This window comes from Gavialis gangeticus, unplaced genomic scaffold (assembly GCF_001723915.1).
Source record: "Gavialis gangeticus isolate Ggan-Ray unplaced genomic scaffold, GavGan_comp1, whole genome shotgun sequence".
In the NCBI taxonomy this organism is placed as follows: domain Eukaryota; kingdom Metazoa; phylum Chordata; order Crocodylia; family Gavialidae; genus Gavialis; species Gavialis gangeticus.
Genome location: NW_017729016.1, coordinates 19,381,986 through 19,405,447, shown reverse-complemented (window position 1 = coordinate 19,405,447; position 23,462 = coordinate 19,381,986). Strand labels below are relative to the sequence as shown.

Genomic DNA, 23,462 nt, shown 5'->3' with positions numbered 1-23,462 from the left:
AAGTCAGGTGGAAGTCTAGCACCTCATTTTCTCTGCCTCCTGCTCGCCCCCAGGTCCCTCCTTGGGCTGCTTCCACTGGTCGAAAGGGGTGAAGATCCGCGCGTGCTTGCGGCTGCTCCTGGATTGGGTGCGTGGCCTGGGCTTCGAGCAGCTGGCCAAGCAGTTCTTCAGCAAGCTCTCCAGCCTGGCCGACCTCCTGGCCCTGCCGAGCTCCCAGCTGGTGCAGGTGAGGAAGGGGGGAGTGCCGGAGCCCAGTGCACTCACATGTCACATCCCAGCTCACATCAGCCTCATGCAACTCGTTCTGGGTGGGCAGCCAGTTACTGGAATGTCCCATCTCGTGTTGTCCCCGACTGGCCTGAGAGCCCAGCTCCATAGTGATCTGTTTAGCTTGCTTCTCCCTTGCTTCCTGTAGAAGCACCACAGGTCACCAAACCCTGACCCTGCTCTGGCCTCAGACCAGTACCCTTCCACGGCACAAGCTCAGCCTAGGAGACCCTCCTGCCCTGTGGCTAAGGCCTTGAGGCCTCTTCCCCAGCTCTTGGTCTCTTTGCCCAGATGCCCTGGCCCTCACTGAGAGTGGAGTTCCCAGCTCTGAGCCCTGCACAGCTCCATCGAGTCCTGACGCAGTACCAGGCCGTGTCTGACGTGGGCGGCGGCGCAGCTTGGCAGCCTGGCGAGGAGGACAGCGCTTTGGCCTCCAGGACAGGTAAGAGCAGGTCCAGTGCAACCTGTGTTCCTGTATCACCTGGGCCCCAAAACCCTTTTGCTGCTGAGAAGTAGCAGAGCCTGCCCTCAGGTCCACATCCAACAAGCAACCCCATGTCTTCTCCAAAGGGAAGCACAAAGTCCTCTCCAAACCTGCCAGGACAGATTAGTTTGCTCAACCTACCCGGCGTGGTGGGATGTAGTTTTCAGGCTTCTCGAGTAGTTTCACTGGGCTTGTGCTGCAGGGGGCTGAGGATTGTGGGGCAAAGCAAACCCAGACCAGTCGCTCAAGGCTCTTGTAAGTGAATTTGCTCGGTGAGTCTTCCTTCCTCACTGGTGCTAGGGGGACCTGAGGCATCTGCCCTGAAGCCTCGCACAAATTGCACAAATCAAGCACCTACCGCACGAGTAATAAAATTCAACATGAGAGCCAGGGATGCCACGAGAACCTGGGAAGCTGATACTGCACATCAGTGCCAGACAGGGCAGCTTACACAAGAAGCTGTTAAAAATATCTCTGCTATTTAAAGCTTGCATCACTGTAGGGAGAGTGCTGTAGTGACTGTTTCCAAGCACTGCAATGGTTTAGGTGCCCAAGCAAATCCACGGAGGTCTTGTTTAGATGCTGTAAGTAGCTTTTGTCCCCGACATAGCCAGGGGCTCTCTGGGAAATTGTGGCTAATCCTTAGTTAATGAAATCTCTGCATTGCCTTTGGGGAAATGGTTCCTACAAGCAAACCCTGCTTGTAGTGTGTCAGGCTGTGAGTAGCACCGAGTGAAAGGGGTAAAGCCTCACTAGTCTGGTCTGGTTTGGAGAATGCCTAGGTGGACCAGAGGTGATGGAGGCTCCTCTGCTCTTCTGGCAGTCCTTAGTCCTGGAAGATGTGCTATGGACAACACTCTCTGCTTAATCAGCAGGGCTAGCAGTGGACTAAATGGCCTCCTAAGGGCTCCCAGGGGTGGAAGAACTGGGGGGAGTGGTGGGGCAGGAGCTGCAGGGGCCAGGGAGGAGCAGGTGAGTTGGACTGCAGTTGCTCAAAGACAAATCCTGTGGGTTGCGGTTTTCTTAGAGGATGGGTGGGCAGTACAGAATGGCCCCTGCTGAGCTGCAAATCCGCAGAGCAGCAGTGTCTGCTCCTGAACAGCCAGCTGGAAAGTAACACCCGCCCTGAGAATAGTGTCAGGGGATGACACACAAAGCAGTCACTGGAGCAGCTTCTTCTGGGGGCTAATGGGTGGCTCTGGTAAGTCTGCTCCTGTGTGACAACCAGTGATATCTACAGTCCAGTAATGGAGGGTCTGGCTGAAATGACCCCGGAGGGGGGCCCTGGGTCACTCTGCAGTGGTAGGTTTAGAGCTGAGGCTCTGCTCAGGCCCCAGCCTCCTGCTCTGTCTTGTAGGTGAAGTCCTGGAGTCCTTCGATAACCACCCACCCATCGTCCTGCCGAGCGGGGGCTTCCAGGTAGAGCTGGAGGTGGAGACGCTGGACGACAATGTTTATCGGCACCTCCTCTACATCCGTCATTTCCTGTGGAGTCTGCGGAGTAAAAGCCCCCACGCTGGTGACAGCCTGGAGCCGGAGCCCCCAAAGGTAGCCCTGATGTGCAGAGGGAGCAGTGTGCCTACCAGAACTCAGCAAGGCATCCCCAGCCCTGCACACATCTCTGCCATTTCACCAGCCGCCTCGCAGCCCTCCCCCCCCGCTCTAACCACTAGGAAACACTGCGCTACCCCACACGCTTCAATCCCATTAGCCAGGCATTACTGATTACTGCATGCTTTCCACTTTCCAGCCCCTTTATGCCTTGCTGCAGAGAGCCAAGACTGGGCCCTAGCTGCCTCTCTGCGCCGCTGACATTGCCATGTCCTCTGCGGCTCCCTGGGACCCACTAATCTCATATGTTGAGCTGAGGCATTTTGCGGCGCGCCGCGCAGGTCTCATGATTGAAGAGCTGGAGGGTGGCTGGGCGCCAGGGGTATGTCGTGAGGTGCAGCCATGGGGGGAAGCCCAGTGCAGTGCAGTGCGGGGGGCACAGCCCGCAGAGACGGGTGACTCCCCCTTCTGTCCCCTTACTGCCCTTTGGGCCCTGACGCGCTGGGGCTGCTTCGATTCCCCACAGAGTGCAGCAAGCATCCCCCAGCCTTGTCCGTTCCAGCAGCTTCTGTCAGTGGCAGGAGCACTGGTCCGGTCCTGGCTGTGGCTTTCATCCTAGAGGTGCCCCATCAGTCACCATTGCACCCACCTGCTGCAGGGAGAGAGTGTGTGTGTGTGTGTGTGTGTGTGTGTGTGTGTGTGTGGGCAGTGTAAGTGGTTCATTGGTTAATGGGTGCTTGGCTCGGACCAGGGAGGGCATCTCTCGCTCTTTAGTCCTACACGAGCCAGCAGGAAGCTACCATTATTGGCAGCTGGGCTGGGCTCACTCTCAGTCCTAGACTCTGCAAGCTCCTTGCTGACTGGACTGGATGGAGCCGCAGCCCTGGGAGCCCCAGGTCTTTGCTGGTGTGAGGCTGAGCAGTTGCTGGGGCTGTCATGGCTTCATGGGGGAGGCAGGGGCAGCAGAGGCTGGAGCTGGGCACCCTGTTAGGTTGTGCAATTGGCCCCAGCCTGGGAGCCCTGTGTCTTTGCCTGTAGGAGGCCGAGTAGGGGAAGGAGGTGAGGGAGCTGCCAGCTGATGATGCCATATTCCTCTTGCCCCCGGCTCTCTTCCTTCACCCTGTCCCTGCTCATCTCCCTTCGCCGGGCGGCTGCAAACCAGCAGTGGCCATGATCTCCTGAAAGGGGCCAAGGCCCCTGGGTCCAACCTCACCATGATGCACAGACATCTGCGGCCCTTGCAGTTAATTAGGGACATGCTGGGGTGATGAAATATGGTGTCCGGGCTAAGCATTAATGACCCCGGCCCTCCGCCCCTTCCCTGTCCTCTCTCATCCCACCCAGCATCTGCCAGGACAGGTTCTGGGAGCAGCACTGGCTCTGCACCGACCCCATTGGGTTCAGCCTGTCGCAGGAGTGGCCGGAGGATCCTGGCTCACCCGCATGCACTCTGTGCCCCGAATCAGCGCCTGGAGGCCTCTGCTGTCACAGTCTTTCCCCTCCTCTCTTGGTTGCCACACCAATTTTAGGAGCTAGAGCCAGGAGGGGGGGCGGCCCTCGTGCTTTCCAGCACTGTGCTGCTGCCCTAATGTCTTACATAGCCCTGTTGCCCCTGGCCAAAAGCTACCAGGCCTCAGGCACATCTGCCTGGGGACATGACACCCGCACGTGCCCGATAGAGTGATGGGCGTCCTAGCGCATCCCCCGCGCCTGTGGAACTGAGCCCTGTCAAAGGGTCTCTGGCTCACGTGTGCCCTGGGGGCCCGAGCTGTGCGGAGAAAGCTCCCAGGGCAGAGCTGCAGCTTCCTAAACATGTGGAGGGGGCTGGGGAAGGAGTGAGGGGGGCACGCGCCTTGTGCAACAGCACATTGCCCAGGAAGGGTTTGGAAGGGTTTGGCTCACCTGCAGGAGAGGGAGCACCAGTGATGGGCAGGTGGTAGGGGCTGGCGGTCTGTGACCTCCCTGACACTGACTTCTGCCAGGGCCCCGGACAAGTCATTTCTCCTCTCCCAAGCACTGGAGCTGGGGTGGGGAGACAGTGCCTGCCTGTCCCTGCACCAGCACATGGTGTAAGGCACCCGCATCCTTTAGGCAAGGGCCACAAAACCAAGGCAACGAGCCCCCATGGGGAGTGAGCTGAGGCTGGGATGTCCCTGCTTCCTGGGGGGAAAATATCACAGTGCCGGGCACCTTTGTGGGGAAGCGGAGTCTGGCTAACGCATGCCACTTTGTTCTCTTTAAAGAAAGACGCATCTGCTGGCCAAGCGGTGCTTGAGGTGGCCGAGAGCGTGAGCGCCAGATTGGCCCCAGGGAGTTCCTCCGGGCAGGCTGAGTACGGGCTCCCTGGCACCTGCGGGGCCGTGGAGCTGGATGGGAATCCTCCGCTCGCCTCGGACGCAAGCTGGCCTGCCCAGGAGTGCCGCGCCAGCGAGGGGCAGCTCCAAGAGAAGCTCAGGCAGCTGCAGCTGCAGAGCACCCTAGGAAAAAGCCTCCCCAAGGCCAGCCTGCTGCCGCTGGACCCCTCCTGCCTGCTGACGCCACCTAACACCCCGCTCGAGTTCGACGGAGGAAGCCCAGAGGCCCTTCAGGGCCCCGGCTGTGGCAATGCTGTGCAGGTGCCACGGCGCAATGGCCTCAGTGGCACCAAAGCCACGACCCCTGAAGGTAAGGGCACCCCCTTGGCGAGGCATCTCTGCAGAGCCCTCCTCTGGGGCCATGGGAACGGCCTCCCAAGGGGTTGGATAGGCTTGTCCCTACACAGCTGACCCAGCTCAGCCAGCACTGCTAGCCTCCCCACTTTGTAGCCTGGCCACAAACTACCATGGCCATCTGCACTGTGCCCCTGCCTGGCTGGGTGCACTGGCAGGGACCCCCCTTGCCTTTCCTCTCTGGCCTGGGTGCTGTCACAACTCTGCATCTGGTGTGAGGTTCAAGCCTTGGGCTGGGCCATTAGAGCCCATGGCACCCCCCAAAAGGAGCAGCAGCTGGGTTGGACGTGCTGCTCAGGGGCAGTCAGACAAGGGGCACCAGGAGAACAGCTGAAACACGTGTGCCCCACCTCGCAGGCAGCTGTTTCTCTTAGCTGGCAGCTCGGGGATTGCGCCTGGGTGTTCCCTTTGCTATCCAATCCCTCCCATGCCAGCTGTGAGCCAGGGGGCATAGCAAGACCAGCAAACAGAGCCCACGTGCCAGCGTGATGGCCACTGTGCCAAGCGGGGCTGGATAGCCCCTGGTCACCGCACCATGGGGGCTAATGGGGCCATGTGAGACTGCACCTCTGCAAGAGTGTTTTATAAAGGCAGCTGGAGGCGTAGCCAGACTGTCCTGGCTGGGCATACTCTTAGAGCCGAGTCCCGGCCAGCCTGAGGCTTCCCTGGCATCGTGAACCAAGCTGGAGCATCAGCCAGCAGTCTCCAGTGCTGCTAAACTCTCAGTGGCATCCTAGAGAGAGGGCAGGGGGCCAGGCGAGTGGAAACAGGCTTTTCCTGCCCTACCATTGCTTATTTTAGCAATGCCCTGGCTGGTGGCTCTGAGAAACAGGCGCCCATTGAGCATCAGGACTGGTCAGGGCCAGACTTCCAAGGGGTCGTCCCTGTGGCTGAGTGCCATGCAGAGCTCTCAGGGTATCTGTCCAGATAGGCGTCTAAGCCCATCTCAGTGCGGTACATTTGCATTATCCAAGGCTAATACCTCACTCAGGGGTGGGCAGTAATTCTCCAGGGCTCTTTAAGCCAGATGAGGCTATTGTCAGGGGAAGGAGGCCCCAAGGGCTTCTGCCAGCCGGCCTGTGTGTCACAGGCTCAGCCACTTCCCAGTTGCTGAAGGGCCGAGTGATGCTGGTCCCTGCCCTCACTCCTCTCTAGACTGAGTCCCATGGAGGGAGGTGTTGGCTGCCATCCCCAGTATCCAGCCGTGGCAGTCATCAGCTCTGCCGTTCCTTGCCTGGCAGTGAGACCAAATGGTGAACCGAAGCACCCAGCACTGTAGGTGGGCACAGAGAGGCTGTGTGGGGAGCACTGGGCTCTGCTGCTTGTTTCAGCCTTGACGGCACAGTAGCAAACTTGCTGGGGCGGCTGCACGTGGATCCGAAGAGGGTGGGTACAGAAGAGACCTTATTCTTTCCTAAGACACCATCTCCTTCTGCCCCCCCAGGCTGTTCCCCAGCATCCTATGACTACCCCACACCGGCATCTTCCGGTCGCAGCTCGGCCACGGATGATTTCTGCTACGTCTTTGTGGTGGAACTGGAAAAAGGGCCCATTGGGCTGGGGATGGGCCTGATTGATGGCTTGGTGAGTACCCCTCTGCCTTCAGACATGGGCCCAAGGCCTCCAGGATATCTGGCGGTGGGTGTTTTTGCTGCAGTGAATGGCAAGCTTATCAGGCACATTCCCAGCAGCCCAGGCTTCACTGCCTATGAAATACAACAGAGCTGGGATCAGTCGTCAGAGTTAAAGTCAGCACCACAAGTACTTAGGCCAGTTGATGGGTCCTGAAAGGAATCAGGTTTCTGAGGCCTGCTCACTCCATTCTAGCTGTCAGTTGACCCTAGGGCTGTGACTCTAATTGGGATTAGATGAGCCCAAAGCAGTGGTCATGGCTGGCTGTGGAAGACGGAAGGACACTAGCAGGGTTGCTCCCAGGCCTTTCAAGACAGCTTCAAAGAAATCTGGGCCAGTGCAGCCCCATGCAGGACATGCTCCAAGACCCCATTGCTGCACACATCCAGCCACAGCGCAGGAAGCCAGAGCTTAGTACAGCTAGAAAAGGCACTTAAAGTAATTGCTCTTCCCGTATCTCCCAGGCCTTCTGCCTTGTCCCAGGCTGCAGTTGGGTTTAGTGAAGCAGGAATTGTGGGGGGACGAACACCTTTCTCCGTGCATTAGTCAGGAGGAAATCCAGCTTTGACCAAGCCCCAGTCATGTTCCACATACATCCAGGGTGACAGTGGGCAGTGTGGTTCAGTGCTTGTTCTTCCCCCATAATTAATACAAATGATAAACGACTGACCACCAGTCTCCATGATGGGGCTGTGCGCACTGCCAGGGCTGCAGGGGGTTTGCTGTAGTGCCAGCAGCTGATGGCTGCAGACCGCTTGCAGACCCCCAGGCTTTCACAGGCGGCAGCAGATCCTAGATTTCCACCCCGCAGCCGGCAGCTTTCTCTCCTTGCCCACGCATGGAAGGGGCTACGCAGCTGCTCGTGGAGTTCTTCTGTGCACCACCACGAAAACGGAGGCAGTTGTTTGCCACATCCTCTGAGACTGGGGACGCAGAGGCAGAGAGGGAGGTCACCATTCAGATGCTGCCAGCCCATCATTACCATCTCTCAGGGCCTCAGTATCTGAGTGGTTCAGGTCTCTCACTGCTGCTCTGGAGGCCTGTGTTTAAGCCCTGGTGTGGGCTTGTGCCAGAGCATGCCTTTGCAGCACCAGATGAAGCAAGCCCGTCGCTCATGAAAGCTTATGCAGCTCTGATTTAGTCTGTAAAGTGCAAATTTACCCTGCTTTCTGCCTAACACAGCTAACTCTCCCTACCTGTTCATGTCAGAGGCAGTCTCCTGTTAGAAGTGGGTACCTGGACACAGTCACAGAGCTGGCTTTGCCTTTAGCGCACCAGTCCCTGGGTTGTTAGGCTCTTCCTTCGTTTTCTCTCCCTTCACCCTTGCTGCCAGGGGGTTAACCTTGCCAGGATCAGGAGGTCAGCCACGGCTGAGGTGCTGCAGGCATTAGGCATTTTCCAAGTCACTCAGGGTCCTGTTCCCAACGGCCAGCATCCATCTTGGAAGTCCATAGGACTGAGACCCTCTGGAACTGGGATTTCAGCTCCTGAGTCAGTCCCCGAGCCACTGTTGGACACGTCATCTCACACCTCGTGGCTGCTCTGAGCAGCCATGCCACAGGTGGCCACCACTGACTCCGTGGCACAAGGGCTCCTGGTCTGACTCAAGTTAGTTGGTGGAAAGTCCCCTGTTGTGATGGCTGTGCTGACGGGCCAGGTTTGTGTTGGTCAACTTGAGCCCAGCCCGTGTCTCGTTCCTGCCTCGTGCTGATCACGGCTTGTTGTTGACAGCACACACCATTGAACTCCCCTGGGATGTACATCAGGACCCTCATCCAGGACAGCCCTGCGGCCTCAGATGGCAGGCTCTCCATAGGCGACCGCATCCTTGCTGTCAACGGGACCAGTTTGATTGGCGCCGACTACCAGAGGTAGGGAGGAGGGCCTCCAGCCATGGACATGGGGAGAAAGGCCTTCTTAGGGCATCTCTGAGATCTTGCTACTACAGATGGTAGTTAGAGGCAGGATGCTGTATAGCGTGTGAACAACCTGGGATGGCTTGTACCAAAGGGAAATGCAGGAAAAGAACCACACAGGTAGGAGAGTGGTGTCTGCGGGTTACACCAGAGTGATGCATTTATGAGAGAACAAAGGAGTCTGGCGTTTCAGGTCCCAGCGGAGGCGAGAAGCCTGTGTTTGGCGAGAGATCGCTGATCCCCAGACCTGTGTCCTGGAGTTTACCTCCTTGAGCAGCATCTACCCCATCCCGACACCCCATCTGAGCAGGGCAGGCCATGAACTCTGAGTAGAGACCTGTGCCTGGTCTAACCCTCAGGAGGCAGGTAGCTGTGCTGGGTTAGCATGGGGGGCAGCGTATTGCACTGCACAGAGCAGCCTGGCCATCACTCCAGCCAGCCTCAGCTATTCATGGCTGCACGGAGGATGTTTCTCTGCAGTCAGGGCCCATTGAATTCATTGCACTTCGGAGCAGAAATGGCTTCTGAATGTGCCCCCATTTGCTTCTCCTGGCAGGGACCCACCTCTCCTGGCTACCCATAAGGGAGGAGGTACTGCAGTCCCGTGGTGCCCTACTGCTGAGTACGCAGGGGGTGCCAACAAGGGCCGAGAGGGGAAGCAGCTGCCTGTCAGCCGTGACGCTGCTCTCATAAGGCTCCCAGAGACCTCTCTACAGCACAGCGGTCCTGCTGGCTGCTGCATGGGTGAGGGGAGCAGGGTAGTAAGGGTGCAAAGGGGCAGGGCTGAGCAGGAGCTGCACAGGCCTCTGCCAGGGAGCAGAAATCAAAGCAGCCAATCTGCAGCTCTGCTGAGCACAGCTGTGGGGACCTGGTCTCCTACAGAGTACCCAGCACCTGCCATCTCTGGTCTGCAGGGGGCCAGGGCCCAGAGGGTGGGATGGGGTGGACAGGGCCCATGAGCCTAGCTAGGACAATGAGTAGCAGCTTCAGCTGGGCTGTGCCAGCAGCTGGTTACACAGGACTTCCCCTCTCTCCCTCTTATCTGGCTTCTCCAGCGCGGTCGATCTCATCCGGTCAGGAGGAAAGAAGCTGCGGTTCCTCGTTGCCAAGTCAGACATGGATATCGCCAAAAAGATCAGCTCCAGCTTGTCTCCATCTTCCTAATTCCTTTGTGCTGGGGCCCGCAGCTGACTTGGCTGCCTGGGTGCCCAGGGGAGCATGCAGCTGGAGAAGCAAGCAAGAAACAGGTGCTTGTCCTGCTCCCCCCAGGCTGCAGGATCGGGGAGAGACTGGTGCAGGCTCCCAGGGCTCATCCCAGAGCCTGGCCTGGAGGGTGCGAATGCGCCGCATCTCCCACTGCTGCAGCTCGGCTCATTGCATGGCCAGCTCTTCCTCCGTCACAGACAGGCCCAGCCTGGCTCTGCTGGCCCCCAGGCTCTGCTCTGCTAAGGGCTGATCCCTGTCTGTCCTCGAAGGACTGTTGGCTACAGGGAGGCTGGTTATGCTCCCCTGGGCAAAGCTAGTGGTTTGGGCTCTTCCCTTTGTCTCCAGTCTGCCTCGCGCTAGCGCTGCTCTGGTGGCCTGGCTAGCGGTAGCAGGTCCTGGACTGCCCTGCCCGGGAGTCACCCTGCAGGGGGTGGCCAGCAGCCAGGAATTAAAAAGCAATGTCACTGAAGGTCGAGCTGCCTGTGGGTGTTTCTTAATTGTAGCACCAAATGTCCATGGCCTCTGGGGGAGTCAAACTGTAAAATGGCAGCAGCCCTTGGTCGCCCAGGGGCAGGGTGCATGAGCATATATAGGGCTCTGGGGCCAGAAGCCCCAAGGGAGAAGACCCGGCTGCAGCTCTGGCTCCCACATCGTGGCTCTGGGAATGCCATGCCTCAGGCCTGCCAGTCGCAGTGCGGGCACTGGAGATGGGGTCACCTTCACTTCATTCCTCATCTAGAGTCAACACCAGGCATCGTAGTCTTACCTTGCTGCTGCCCAGCTACAGCCGCCCCATGCTGGCTGTGCTGTACTCCTGGGAGGAGACGGGGCTGGGGCGAAGGGCACCAGGAGCTCCTGCAAGTGCTGAGCAGCCCTTGCCCAGTACTGCAGAGATGGCAGCAGCCCCATGCTGCCCCCCCAGACCTGGGACTGAACCTCCTCAGCCCCGCAGGTCACTCTCATTGGGCTTTGGCTTGGGCGATCGTGGGGCTCTGGGTCAGGCTGCAGCACAGCACCTCCTGCTCGATGGAAGTGCCTGGCCAGGGTGTTTGCTGCATGGGCTCGAGGGCAGCATCACATGAGCCGTGGGGCTCTGCTGGGGGATCATTGGCCAGTACAGCAGTGTCCCCAGGCCCCACAAATTTGGTCCTGAACCTGAAGGCTGCACCCAGGCCTCTCCCTGTGCACTTTGCTTGTCAGTGCATGTGTCTGCTGGCTGGGTCAGCTTCTAGTCCCCAGCCCACAGGGCCAAGTCATCCTGGCCCCAGTGGCTCAGAGGACAGTGGCCTGCAGGCAGCTGCTGCGTGGTGGCATGGAGCGTCACTGCTGCTGTAGCTCAGGAAGCTCCTTGGCACTCGTCCACCAGCCTGACCCTCTCCAGTGCCCTGGGCCACGGCAGGGACTGACCCTCTCAGGGGCGTACCCAGAGCTGGGCCTGCTGCTGACATGCAGAGATAGTGGAGGACATTAGACAGCGTCTGGCTCCCAGACACACATTCCCTTGGTTGGATAATCACTCGCAGCTTCAGTTGCTGATTCCTCACAGCCCCGGCCCCTCTGCCTGTCCTGCACGGCACAGATGCACCCGCTCCCCCGCATGGGGACGAGCCGTCAGTGCAGGCGCGTCCCAGCTGCCTCTCCCGCTCAGCCGCCAGCATCAGCATAAACCCCAACCTGATTTCCAATTATAGCCCGACCGAGGCCCTGTTCAGCTGTACCTGATTAGAGCAAGCTGCTCTCAGCTGGCACCGGACCCACACTGGGCCACACGAGCAAGATGCTGATGCAGTCTCTCGCAAGCTGTCCCCTCCCAAGCAGCTGGAGGGTGAAAAGGGACCTCCAGTGGTCTCAGCCTTCATTAAAGCAGACAGGTTGTTAATGGTGCTCCTGCACTTCGGTACCTCAGCCTGGAGCAAGCGATGGGGGAAGGAGCCCAAAGGGATCGCGGGGACTCTGGTCAGCCCAGCTCCCCTCAGTCCTGTGCATCTCTGGCACCATCAGAGCAGCCATGGGGAACACCCAAGTAGACAGAGCAGACGATGCCCGGGCCCAGGAGCAGGCAGCACAAAGCTCCTGCTGACTGCAAGCCCAGGAGGCAGCTTGCTGGCCCAGTCCTTTGACCAGTTCCAGCCCCTGTGGGCAGAGACGCATCCAGCACTAGCCCTGAGCTGACTTCACTTGTATCCGGGCTGGAACTGTGCACAAGGACTATCTATAACCCCTGCTTTTCCCCAGGGTGCATGCCAGGACCCCGTTGCACCTCGATCTTGTTTGCATTGCACATCTCTGTACATAACTGAGCGCCACATGGAGCAGAGCTCAGCCCCTGGTGAGGCCTGGGGGTATGAGGGACGGCTCTCAGAGTGACAGCACCGGAGCCAGTAAAGTGCCTGTGCCCGTGCTGGTAGTATTGATTTTGTGTCCTCTGACAAGCTGAGGCTGTGACATGTCCTGGGCCACAGAGCCCCCCATGATGCTTTTGCTGGGCAGGTGGCCACACTGACAGCCCCTTTGCTGTCCTGCACTGTTAGCGGCAGAGACCGCGTGTAGCCAGGACATGGCAAGGGAGGAGGATACCAGTCCTGCCAGGAGTGCCTGCAGGGCCCCAGCACCCTCTGGACTTTCAGAAGTCTCCTCCCAGGCTCCTCTCCCCACTGCCAGCCCCAGCCCCTAGGGCAGGGTGCTCCCTGCCAACCCAGCCCTGCAGGGATACAAGGTCTCAGCTGGAGCTTTACTTGAAAGCCCCACTACATGCAAGCCCAGATGGGGCTCTGCCCCTCAGCTGCAGCCCTTCTCTGCTTGGGACAGGTGCTCTGGCTTGGCCAGGGCAACCCCCAGCACCGCCAAGGAGGTGGGGACCCAGAGGCCTGGCGGGCAGGAAGTGGAGGGGCCTGATGGAGCAGGGGCCAGGGAAGACGCAGCATGGGGTAAGCTTAAAGAGCTCAGCCACCCGCTTGTGTTCTCTTCACTGTTTATTCCCTCCATCCCAGAGGCCCTGCTCATGGCAGTCTCAGCTCTTGCCCTTCCCCATGTCCAGTTAAGCCAGTAGCTCAGTCATAACAGGGACCCAGGCCAGCCTGGTCCTCTCCACCCTGTCCCCTCACCCTGGCACAAAGCCAGCCCCCTGCTCCATGAACCGGCTGACCATCTTCATGGTGGCGGGCAGGGCTGCGGGGGCATCTCTCTGGGACCAGGCACCAGCCACCTCCGCCGTCGGTGTCAGCACGAACTGGGCCACGCTGGGCATCTTCAGCAGGTTGGTGAGCTCAGTGGCACGGGTCAGGATCTCCTCGCTGTCCTGCTCGCTGTATACGGACGCCGTGGCTGGGTGCTGCACAAAGGCTCTCATCTTGGTCAGAAACAGGGACACCCTGTGGGAGGAAAGGCACAACGCTCAGCTGGCGGGGGCTTCAGAAGCACAGAGCTCACACTCCTGCACCACTGCCTACTGGCCCTGCTGCAAGCCAGAGCCTCCTACAGCCAGGACCATGCTCCCTAAAACAACCCCCATCTTTGTAGGCAGAGCTCGGCCTGGGGTAAATGCAAGCTCCTTCAACAGGCTCCTTGCTGCACTGCAGCGCCTTGTGCTGGGACCACAGAGCCTACAGAACCCTCCTCTAGTCACCACACCAGAGTGAGCAGACACAGGAGATATCTGCTACCCCCTGGGCCTCAAATGCCTCCCCCCAGTCCCACCCTGCAATTCAGAGCTGGCTGTGGCTGGCCCACCTGGGGATCAGGTCCTGGCTGCGCGAAGCCAGCTTGGTCAGGGCGGTCATGAGGACAGTGATGACGCGGGGTGAGGATGGGGGGCCGCTGGCTGTGGGTCGGAGCTGAGTGATCTCAAAGAGCATGGCCTCCAGAGCCTCGAAAAACCTGTTGATCTGCTCTACTGTGCACCGCTTGTCGTATGACACCGACATGTACTCGCCGATAGCCCACACCTGCAACAAGACAAGCTCTGCTCAGGGCAGGCCAGGAGGAAGGGCCCCCAGGGAGAAGGGGCCAGGCAGCATCGTTCCAGGGGACCGACGGTAGACAGGTTTGCATCCGTGGCTGAGCACAAGAACAGGGCTCGAGGAGAGCCACCCTGCAACCAGCGGGGGCTGGGGCCAGGGCCAGCAGGCTGCTCCTCACCACATAGGTGTAGACGTCCTCCTTGTTCTGGATGTTGCCAACGGTCCCCGAGAACTCCAGCAGCTCCTTGGACAGCTCCACCACGAGCGAGGGATGCAGCCTGCACAGCAGCAGCAGCTGGGAGCTCAGCACTCTGCAGGGCAGGGAAGAGGTGCTCAGGACTCCTCAGCCCAAGCCCCCTCCTGCAGGAGTCGGCCTCCCCATTACCAGGACAGCCACAGCACTCCTGCTGCTGGGGGGCACAGGGGCAGGGCTCTGAGCACTGGGCAGGGCCCAGCTCCTTCAGCACAAGGGATCGGCCCTCACCATGGCCCTACCACCCTGCCCCAATAGAGCGGCACAGACTCTCCACGTTACCAGAGCTCAGAGGCTCCTTGGCAGCACCAGGGCAGCTCCAGGCAGACCTCATGTGACGCTCCAGCCCCAAGTGCCACTCCCAGCAGCTCCATCCCGGCACAGAAGCTGGAGGCTTACTGCTCTCTATCCCTGCTACCCCCTCACAGGGCAGAGCTGGCACCCACCTGTGCACGTCAGCCTTGAAGGCAGGGAGCTCATAGAGCTGGTCACTCCTCTCCAGCAGCACCAGCACTAGCTGGTTTATCAGAAGCTTGTCTGCGAACTGAAGACAGAGATACATTCCTTTCAGCCCAGACATTGCCACTCGCTGGCAAGGGGGAGAGGAGGCAGCACGGGCACTTTGCAGTTGTCCTGCCCAGGTGCCACCAGCTGGTCCTGGCGCCATGTGCCATGTTGTGTTGCTGCCACCAGGCTTGTCCCTGCATCTCCTGGCCCAGAGCAGGGCAACTCGTCAGCCCGCCGCCACCCTCATGCTTTGTAGAAATCCTGAGCCCCTGCTATGCAGGAGCCTGGAGCTACCTGGGAGTTAACCCTTTAACTGCCACTGAGTGTGCCCATAGGCAAGGGAAGGCTGGGACGCAGTGCCAGGAGCTGCCTGAGAGAGAGCCCTACCTCAGCTGCCGTGTTGAAGAAGAGCTGCAGCAGGACAGGGACGGTCTCCGCGCACTGGACGACCCGCGGGCTGTTGGCCACGGACCCTAGCAGCTGTCGCAGTGGTGCCAGCCTGTCAAGAAGAGCTCAGCACCACTATCCATGCAGCCTCCCCCCTGCCCCCAGTCCCTGCTGCTTCCCCAGCAGCTCTTGAATCCTTTGCCAAACCAGCAGGGAAGGGGGCACAGGTGCCACGGGCTGACATGCCCTGCACAGCAGCCTCAGCCCCGAGGGCAGAGCTGCTGCCACATCCTTGCAGAACCTGCAGGCCCAAAGTGGCACGGAGACAGGGATCTCCGGCCCCACCTGCTGCCGCATACCTCTCCGGAGAGTCTCCAGGGGCTGCCTCAATGCGGAGCAGGTACTGGAACGAGCTCCGGTAAAGTGGGTGTCGAAAGGCTTCCAGGCAGCTGGTGGGCTTCACGGCAGGGTCACAGGCAGCTCTCTCAGAGGCGGAAGCAGAGGCTGACCTGGCAACAGGCAAACACATGAGCTGTTAAGCCAATGAAAGAGGGCAGCATGGGGCTGGAAGGAACATCCTGAGCCAGGGCTGAAGGACCCATTATGGCTTTAGCCAACGTAACACATCTGCAGCGCAAGGCCAAAGATGGGGCTGGAGGCTAGTTTCTCGCTGGAGAGCTGGGCAGCTAGATAGCCTGGTCCTAGCACTGTTCAGCTGTGTCTACCGCAGCGCTCCTGTAACAACTGAGACATGGGGGAAGAGAGAAAGTCCATCCCTGACCCCAGAGAATCAGCCTGTGCCCTATGCCCTGACCCCTGCTCTTTGTACTAATGACCAATACAACTTGGCAGAAGCTGCAGCTGCCCCACATCAACCCAGCTGCAGCATTGCCACTTTGGGCGACTCGCCGGGGGGGCGTGGTTTCTGGGTATGGTGCAGCTACCACAGTGGGCTGGTCTGTGCCATAGCCTGGCTCTATGGGTCGGACAGGCCAGTGCCCCAGGCCAGTTGGAAGGGAAGGGGGTGTCACCTCAGTTGGACGTCCAGAGCAGCAGCCAAGCAGGGCAGGTCGAGCAACAAATGGAGCATCTCGATAGCAGTGTCTGGGTCCAGCAGAGCTGGCAGCAGGTCCATAAACTCCAAGATGAGAGATGGGCTGTTCCAGGCCAGAAACTGCAGGGAACACCAGGCAGAGGCTCTCACCAACAGCTAGCACCAGGACCAGCCCACCCCACCCACGTGGGTTCTCCTCAGCAGCTGGGAGGGACCTGAACGCTCCCCACAGCTTGGGAAGCAGCACAGGGTGGGGTCAGAGTGCTGAATCCAGTGCAGGCAGCCCTGGGACCCTTAACACATACACACAGCTCACAACCCACAGCTCTGCTGGGCTGAAGGCTAAGGCTGCTGTGGGCCAGCTGGGAGCTGCTCCATCCCAACACATAGTTGCTCTCCTCTGCTGGAGCCTGATGCTTCCCCTTGCTTTGTCTGGCTGCCAAGTCTTCCCTCCCTTTTCCAGCCTGCCTGCTGGCTACACACCCCGACTCCCATCTCAGCACTGCTAAGCCCAACCTTGTGGGCCAAGGTGTACGGACACCCAGAGCCATGACTCTCACTTGAGCTCTACTGAGGGGCCCTCTGGCAACCTAGACTCTCTGCTGTGCCGGCCTGGCACACTGTGCTCCTCCCCCACCCCCACCACCCTGGTCCAGGGAGGAGTGTGTGGAGCTGCCCAGCACATGGTACCTTAAAGAGGTTGGGAAAACTCTGCCTGAAGATGCTGAAGTTCTCAGTGAAGACTCTCAGGTTGTCCCTGCAGAACTGGATGAACTCGAAGGCCAGCATGGGGCTGTGGAAGAGCTGCGCAGGGATCCTGGTGAACAAGTGCTTGTACACAGCCTCTGAGTCCACCGCTGCCGTCTCACCTGCGGGGACACAGCACCCCTGTCAGTTAAGCCCATGCAGCAGCTACGCCGGTCAGGGCAGGAGCTTTCAGAGCAGTTCAGGCAAGTTCTGACGCAGCTGCATTTGTGACTGAGAAGACCAAGAGCCAAAGGAGACGTGGTCTCCAGAGCTGGACTGCTGGGCCCACAGCTCATTCAAAATGGCCTGAGCAGCATATATGGTGGGAGAGGCACAGAGCAGGCTGGGAACAGCTGAGGGCCTTGAGCAGGGGCCAGGAGTGCACCGTTCTGCAGAGACCCTCAGGGCTTAGAGAAGAGCTAGCAGCAGTGCCAGCCCCAGCCATCCTCTCCCCAGAGAGGAGCACAGACAAGCCGCCTCTTACTGTGGTTCAGGAAGAACTGAGCGATGGGCAGCAGGGCCCGGGCATAGGCCAAGTCCCGGCTGATCCTGCCATGCAGGATCTTCACGCAGGAGAGCGTCCGGTACACGTAGGAGGAATCCTGCCGGCAGATGATGTCCATGATGGTGACCGCCTCCATGAGACACTGCAGGAGCAAAGGCAGCCAGGTCAGGACTGTGCAGGCAACCTCTCCCCTACCTGGGCACCACCTTCATACTCACGGCCTTCTGCAGATCCCCATCCGGCTTCCTCAGGGCCCCTAGCGGAGAAACAAGCCATGTTCAGACTGCTGCTTCACAGCCAAGCGCACACATTGCCTGGAGTAACCGATGCTGATGGATCCTCCTGGGAAGGGCATTTCCTTCCTTCTGAGAAATTACTGGGACACACCAAGCCCCTACACCCTGCCCAGGTCAGATGTCAGTGAACCTCGTGGAGTAGGAGAGGGCCTAGACCAGATGGCCTCTTGACTCACCAAGTTCAGAGCCAGTAACAACCAAGAGCCCCCAGGATCTGGGGTCCCAAAGCCCTCTCCAACAATGTAAAACAAGAGCCAGTGCACGGAGCCTGGTGACAGCAAGTGGGTCGGGGCAGGCAGGATGGTCCTACCCCAACTTCACCTGAAGATCAAAGGGTGCCCATCAGACACCTTGTGCTTGCAGTCAGAGACTCAGGACTGAGTCTGGAGCTCACCCATGGCCTAGCAGCCAGTGGGAGCAGATTTCTATTCTAGTGCCTTGGAGCAGAAGGAAGATGGAGCCCACAGTCCCAGGAACAGACTGACGGAGGGAACTGCAGAGTGACCCGAGAGGCTCTGAGCACCATTTCGCAGGCTTGTGCCAAGACTCACGCCGGTTGCTCTGCTCAACAAGCCGCTGGCAGTACTCGAAGGCCTTCTCCCTTAGTCGCTCCTTTGGGGGCAGCAGGCGACTGGATGTGGAGGTGGCAGAGACCATGGACATGACGGACCCCTCCACTTCTGATCGGTCATCTATGTGGGGAGAGAGCAAAGCAGGGTGTGCTCCAGGCCCTGAGAATGACATGGCTCGTGGATGGGGAGGGCAGAAAGAATCTGATTCCTTATCCCACAGGCACCAAAAGCCTAGGACAGCACCTATGGAAATGTGCTGACAGCCCCAAAGAGGTACTGTCCACCTTCAGCCCAGTTCTTCGGCCTTAGGGATTTTCCTATACTCTTGGGAGCCATTACATGGTTAACTCTCCAGTACCAGACCTTGTAGCAAACTGCGACACTACCTTCCAACCTCCCGACCCCAACCTGTTGCATACCCTGCTATTGAGCTCAGGGACCTCCAGTGCCCACTAATCTCAGCCCACAGGTGTCACCAAGTGCCCTCTGAGGCCTAGTTTGGGACACGCAGTCCCTGAGATGTAGTCCACTCCTTGGGGACAGAACCAGCCCGTGATTCCCCAGCCAGTACCTGAATTGGGGCTGCTGGTTCCCTCGCTCCCATAGCACAGCAGCCACTTGCGCAGCATGGAAAAGGCCTGCATGTTGAGCCACTGGTCCTCCGTGTAATGCTGGCCGAGCGACAGCACTGTGAAGAAGTCAGTGGCAATGGAGCCATCTACCTCTGTAACGGGACCGGGCTTGAAGACAGAAGAGAACCCGAGTGAAGTCCCAGGGCAGGGGCTGGTGCAGGGGAGAAGGCGTGGAGTCACTGACGCCCGAGGTAACATTTAAGTGGCCATGGCTAAGACGGGGAACCTCTGTAACAACCTAAGGCCAGGCTGAGGGTGCTGCTGCCTATGCAGCTAAACCACTGTGCTGCACTGATTCCTCTTCTCTGAGAGGGGCCCTCAAGCTCATAGGCCTATTTCTTCCAGGCCACCTATGGCAGTAACCTTCCATTTCAAGATACCCACCTCCATATAGCCACCAGAACAGCAGCTACCTTGTCTTCCCACCACTCGTTAGCCTAGGAGTGTGGGTTCCCTTGCACTAGCTCTGCTGCCCAAAAGGCCCTGACCAAGATTGCCAAAGCTAAAACACCGGTACTTTCAGGCCATGATTTCTAAGGACCTGAGTGTGGGAGCAGAAGCCTTCACCAGTAGGGAAGCAACATGGTTGGTGCCAGGTCCTCACCTGCCTTGCTCTGGGGGTGGAGAAGAAGCCTCCCGAGGGCTGGGCAACTCCTTGCTGAACGCTTGCATATCGCAGCCAGTCAACCATCCTTTTGTTGACCACGTTGGTCTGATCTAGGGAAGGAAGAGCTATTCAGGCCACCTTCTGACTCAGCACAGCAAGGGCCTCTGCAGCACCAGCAGCACACCAGCACTGTGAGACTTCCCTCCCAGAGAGCAAATACATGCTCCCAGCTAAAGCCTCTTGCTAGATTTCACACTTCTTCTTCCAGGGTTACATTAGCACAGAGATGCTCTTGCCATTCCCTTGCATGTAATTCCCTCTTCTCCTGATCACTACCATACCTGGACTCAACAGAGAGGCATCAGAAAGCAACCCCAGGGACCCATAATGCCAGCTGAGTTCAGGGCAGAGCTACCACCTCCACCAGCAGCTTAAGAAGAAGGTGAAAGAATCAAGTCAGCAGACAGTTACAAACCAGGCTGTCTCCAAGGGAAGTGTTTGTGATTCCTGTGTATGCCTACCCACCCACCCCATGTCATCCAGTTCAGATATTAGTTATGCTATAGTTGCACCCAGAGACCCAAAGTCAGGTCCATGCCTCACATGCAGAAGATAGGATAAGGACTATGTTCCTCTCCCCTGTGAGGTGTCCAACACACTGGCAGGTATAGAACAATCTAGGGCCCATGGAAAACTCTTCTTTGGATGAGTGTTTTGCTTTCTCTGTGACTCAGATGCTCTGAAGTGGCAAATTTAAGGTGTCCCAAGCCACACTCTTAGTTTCAGCCTTCAAAGCCCTTTTTGACCTCATAACTGCAGTCAATTCGCCCTCCTCTGGCCCTCTGGCATTTACCTTCTGTCAGGCTTGCTGGAAAGACACTGATAACCTGGGACAGCAGAGGAAGAAGGTGCCGTGAACTCTCCCCCTCAGGCAGTCGCCCTTCAAGGAGTTTGATGACTCGCTGCCCCACAGCCGAGGCTGCAGCCTTTTTATTTCCCTTAAAAATATAAAGCAAAGAAAGCAATCCTCAGGCTAGCTCTTCATCAGGCTAGGCTCTTCCTTATACCAGTGTATCCATTCTAGTGCTCGGTGCCTGGGATACACGAAATAACATCTCTTTTATCCCAAAAGATGGAGTGATCAAATTGTCCCCTGGTATCCTCTTCCAGGTGCTATAGACAAGAACAAGACAGGACGTTGCCTCCAACACAGACAAAGGGAAGTCAAGGACCTATTCCGACATGCTCTGACACACATTTCCAAAAGCACTGCTGGAATGAACCAACACGCCGATAGATTTCCATTTCCTGACAGGTCGATACGCTACTGGAAAGCTGACCCCTGACTGCAAATTAAGGAACTCAATGCTTGTGCTTTGTTTGGAATCAAGCAACCAGTTTTCTATCTGAGATCTCATAATGGACTATTTAAAATTCTGCTCTAGGCAACCCGAGGGGATAAGGCAGTGAATTCTGACAGCTTCTAAACAGCCACCTGCCAGTCCATTGTCTCGATAGATCTGAGCAAACTGCAGAGAAGCCAGGGAGGAAGATAACTTACAGCCACCTATTTCTAATGGTACCAGCAGAAGCTGCAAGTTCCGGAAAACTGTAAGTGTAAATCAAACTACACAGGTCTGGGTGACCTCAACATACAAGAGTAACAGAATAAGTTAGCACACCAGAAAGAAACCCATCTAATGGGGACTTGGACAGACAAGGAGAGAAGGATGTCCCTTGTGTAAGGGTTCCAGTGGATCATTCTTTTATTATATCAGGTGGACACCGTTTGCTAATGCCACCTGCTGGACTGACTTATCACAACATCAGTGTTGCCAAACCACACTAAACCCTCCGCAAATCGGAGCACAGCGAACACCGACCACTCTGGTTCTGGTTTTACTTCAAGGGTCAACACGTACCTGGGATATGGGGTTCAGATTCAGGGATCACTGCATTTTAAATGTACTTCTGCTGGACTGGCAATGGGGAGGAGGCTTAATAAATAAGTGCCTAAGTAGAGCTATGTGTTGTTGGAAGTTAGTTTCCCATTTCTCTAGCTCAATAAGACTTACCGCTTTCTGACAAAGAGCACACAAGGGAGTATCCTGAAAGCTCAGGGAAACTGGGGCTTTCCAAGGAGAAGCTTTAGCTTGATTCCCATATTGAATTAAAAAAAAATTATAGTGTCTTTTAAAAAAAAAAAGTGTCTTAGTACCAGCAGAAAGCTCCTCTGGAAATCTTCCAAGAGGAAACTGGATGGTCATCTTGCCGGGGTCACCTGACCCCAGTTGTCTTTCCTGCTTGGTGCCTGATGATCTCGCAAGGTCCCTTCTGGCCTTACGATCTATGAAAAAGGACTTTTTGTTTCAACGTCTCAGCCTGTTTCCCAAGCAGCCGCCTATGCAGGCAGCATCCTAAGCAAAGGAGCTCTTACAGCACTACCTCTTGTGGAGCCCAGAAATCCTGAGAAGGGCCATCCATATTTACGACCCCCTATATTTTATGGCTTCTTATACATTGTTTTCTACATCTGAGCATGAAACCTAGCATAACAAAGAGGCCAGAAGCAGAGATAAATTCACTTTTGAGTTCCTCCGTGCAGACATGAGCAACAGTGAACAGAGCTCTACTGCAGGAGCCTGCACTGAACTGCTCCTTTCTGTTTCCTGAGTGTCAGAGCTGCCAGCATTTGTCCCCTCAGGTCGCCCACACCATGATCTGGAATAGCTTGTATTTAAATCTTAAAATACACAGGAAAATCTGTTGTTTGATTCCAAACAAAGCATCACATTTGGGTCCCCTAATTTACATTTACCTGAGGCTGCTCTGCTTTCACCTGGAGCTAGAAAGCCACTGGCGTTCCCTCTGTGCTATGTCAGTGAGCAATGAAATCTGACAAGAAATCTCCATCTATAAGGTCATTTAAAAAAAAATATATATTTTTTTTAAGTACCTGACCACAGAGGTCATTTACCTGGGCCAACAGGATAGAGCACACGGTGCTCAAGAGCTTTGTTTCCTGGATCTCATGGCAGGACAAAGTCAGCTTATTGGAAGGTGACATCTCTCTCAGGATGGCAGCGCACAAGATCTGAATTTGCTGGGGGGACTTGGGCAGACACAGCACCGTCTCCAACAGTTCCACAAACTTGTTGTCCAACCTGCAAAAGTCACAGGCATCGTTGGAAGACGAGGCGTTTGCCATCAGGGCTGCAGGCTGCTCTTGCGAAGACGTCGTTTCTGACACCGCCCCCAGCACCTCCGCACCCTGCTCCCCCGACAAAGCCAGTCTGCTCGCCCCCTCCCTTCAACGGGAGCCGCGCCGCCTCATCTGCATCAGGAACAGAGCGCTCGATGCAAGGACCTGCTTGCTCACGTGGTCCTTCCCCGCAGAGGAGGCTGCTTTGCCTGCCCTGCGAACCAGACAAGCCCCCGCTCCCACTGCTCGCGTTTTATATTCCAGGGAAACCCCAGCGGAGGCGAGCAGAGCTGCTCTCTGCAGGTCTGGGCAGCAAAGAGGATGCCAACAAAACAGCTCTTTGTTACTGAAGCAGAAGGCACCAAATAAAAAGACACACGAATATGAGCTCCACTTGCAAAACGACTGACTTTTTAATGACCATGCTGCAGAAACAGGGAAATGATACAAAACATGGCGAGACGCTAAAAAGCCCGTGGACCCGGACACCGGCTCCGCAGTCATTTTGGGCCCAGCCTGCACGTGCCGTCCCAAACGGCGGCAGCGGCGCAGAGAACCTCTGCTCCCGTGCGCTCGCAGCCCCCATCGGTTCCTCCGCTGGCCCCCCGTCATATCTGCCGCTCTGCTTGCCGTTCCCCGCCCAAGCGACGGCTCTACTTTTCGCTTCCTGCCCTGTTTCCTGACCAATTTTCTGCTCCCAGCCCTGTCAGTAGCTCCAGTTTCCGCTCCCCAGTGTTTCCCACCTGATCTCCTGCTCGGCTTTCTGCTCCCCGCCCCCATCAGCTGCTCTGCTTCACCACCTCCCTCCCCCGATCTGCTGCTCCGCCTGCCGCTCCGCCGCCCGGCCACTCACTTCCGGTCGCGCTTGGTGGCGGCGACGACGAGGAGGAGCCGGCGCAAACAGTCCGCGGCCTCGGCCCCCGGCTCCGGCTGCTGCAGCAGGGCGGCGGTGCGGGCCCCCAGCGCCTGCAGCTCCT

At 57.7% G+C, this 23,462-nt stretch overlaps 2 protein-coding genes across 2 annotated transcripts in view; one reads left to right on the top strand and one right to left on the bottom strand.

The window, feature by feature from the left end:
* RADIL (Rap associating with DIL domain) overlaps nt 1–10,233 on the top strand; it is a 57,401-nt gene extending 47,168 nt beyond the window's left edge. The window contains exons 9-15 of the mRNA XM_019512980.1: nt 54–226; nt 559–709; nt 2,109–2,299; nt 4,546–4,966; nt 6,455–6,594; nt 8,374–8,513; nt 9,614–10,233. Coding sequence (XP_019368525.1) covers nt 54–226; nt 559–709; nt 2,109–2,299; nt 4,546–4,966; nt 6,455–6,594; nt 8,374–8,513; nt 9,614–9,722 — 1,325 coding nt within the window. The 3' untranslated portion in view covers nt 9,723–10,233. The remainder of the gene's footprint in view (nt 1–53; nt 227–558; nt 710–2,108; nt 2,300–4,545; nt 4,967–6,454; nt 6,595–8,373; nt 8,514–9,613) is intronic.
* A 2,485-nt stretch (nt 10,234–12,718) lies between these two features.
* AP5Z1 (adaptor related protein complex 5 zeta 1 subunit) overlaps nt 12,719–23,462 on the bottom strand; it is a 20,057-nt gene continuing 9,313 nt past the window's right edge. The window contains exons 3-18 of the mRNA XM_019512618.1: nt 23,339–23,460; nt 22,261–22,447; nt 20,137–20,281; nt 19,281–19,393; nt 18,616–18,784; nt 18,024–18,164; nt 17,395–17,432; nt 17,156–17,318; nt 16,615–16,793; nt 15,902–16,044; nt 15,230–15,379; nt 14,871–14,982; nt 14,423–14,520; nt 13,902–14,034; nt 13,494–13,708; nt 12,719–13,135 (exon numbers count right to left, since the gene is read on the bottom strand). Coding sequence (XP_019368163.1) covers nt 12,865–13,135; nt 13,494–13,708; nt 13,902–14,034; nt 14,423–14,520; nt 14,871–14,982; nt 15,230–15,379; nt 15,902–16,044; nt 16,615–16,793; nt 17,156–17,318; nt 17,395–17,432; nt 18,024–18,164; nt 18,616–18,784; nt 19,281–19,393; nt 20,137–20,281; nt 22,261–22,447; nt 23,339–23,460 — 2,379 coding nt within the window. The 3' untranslated portion in view covers nt 12,719–12,864. The remainder of the gene's footprint in view (nt 13,136–13,493; nt 13,709–13,901; nt 14,035–14,422; nt 14,521–14,870; nt 14,983–15,229; nt 15,380–15,901; nt 16,045–16,614; nt 16,794–17,155; nt 17,319–17,394; nt 17,433–18,023; nt 18,165–18,615; nt 18,785–19,280; nt 19,394–20,136; nt 20,282–22,260; nt 22,448–23,338; nt 23,461–23,462) is intronic.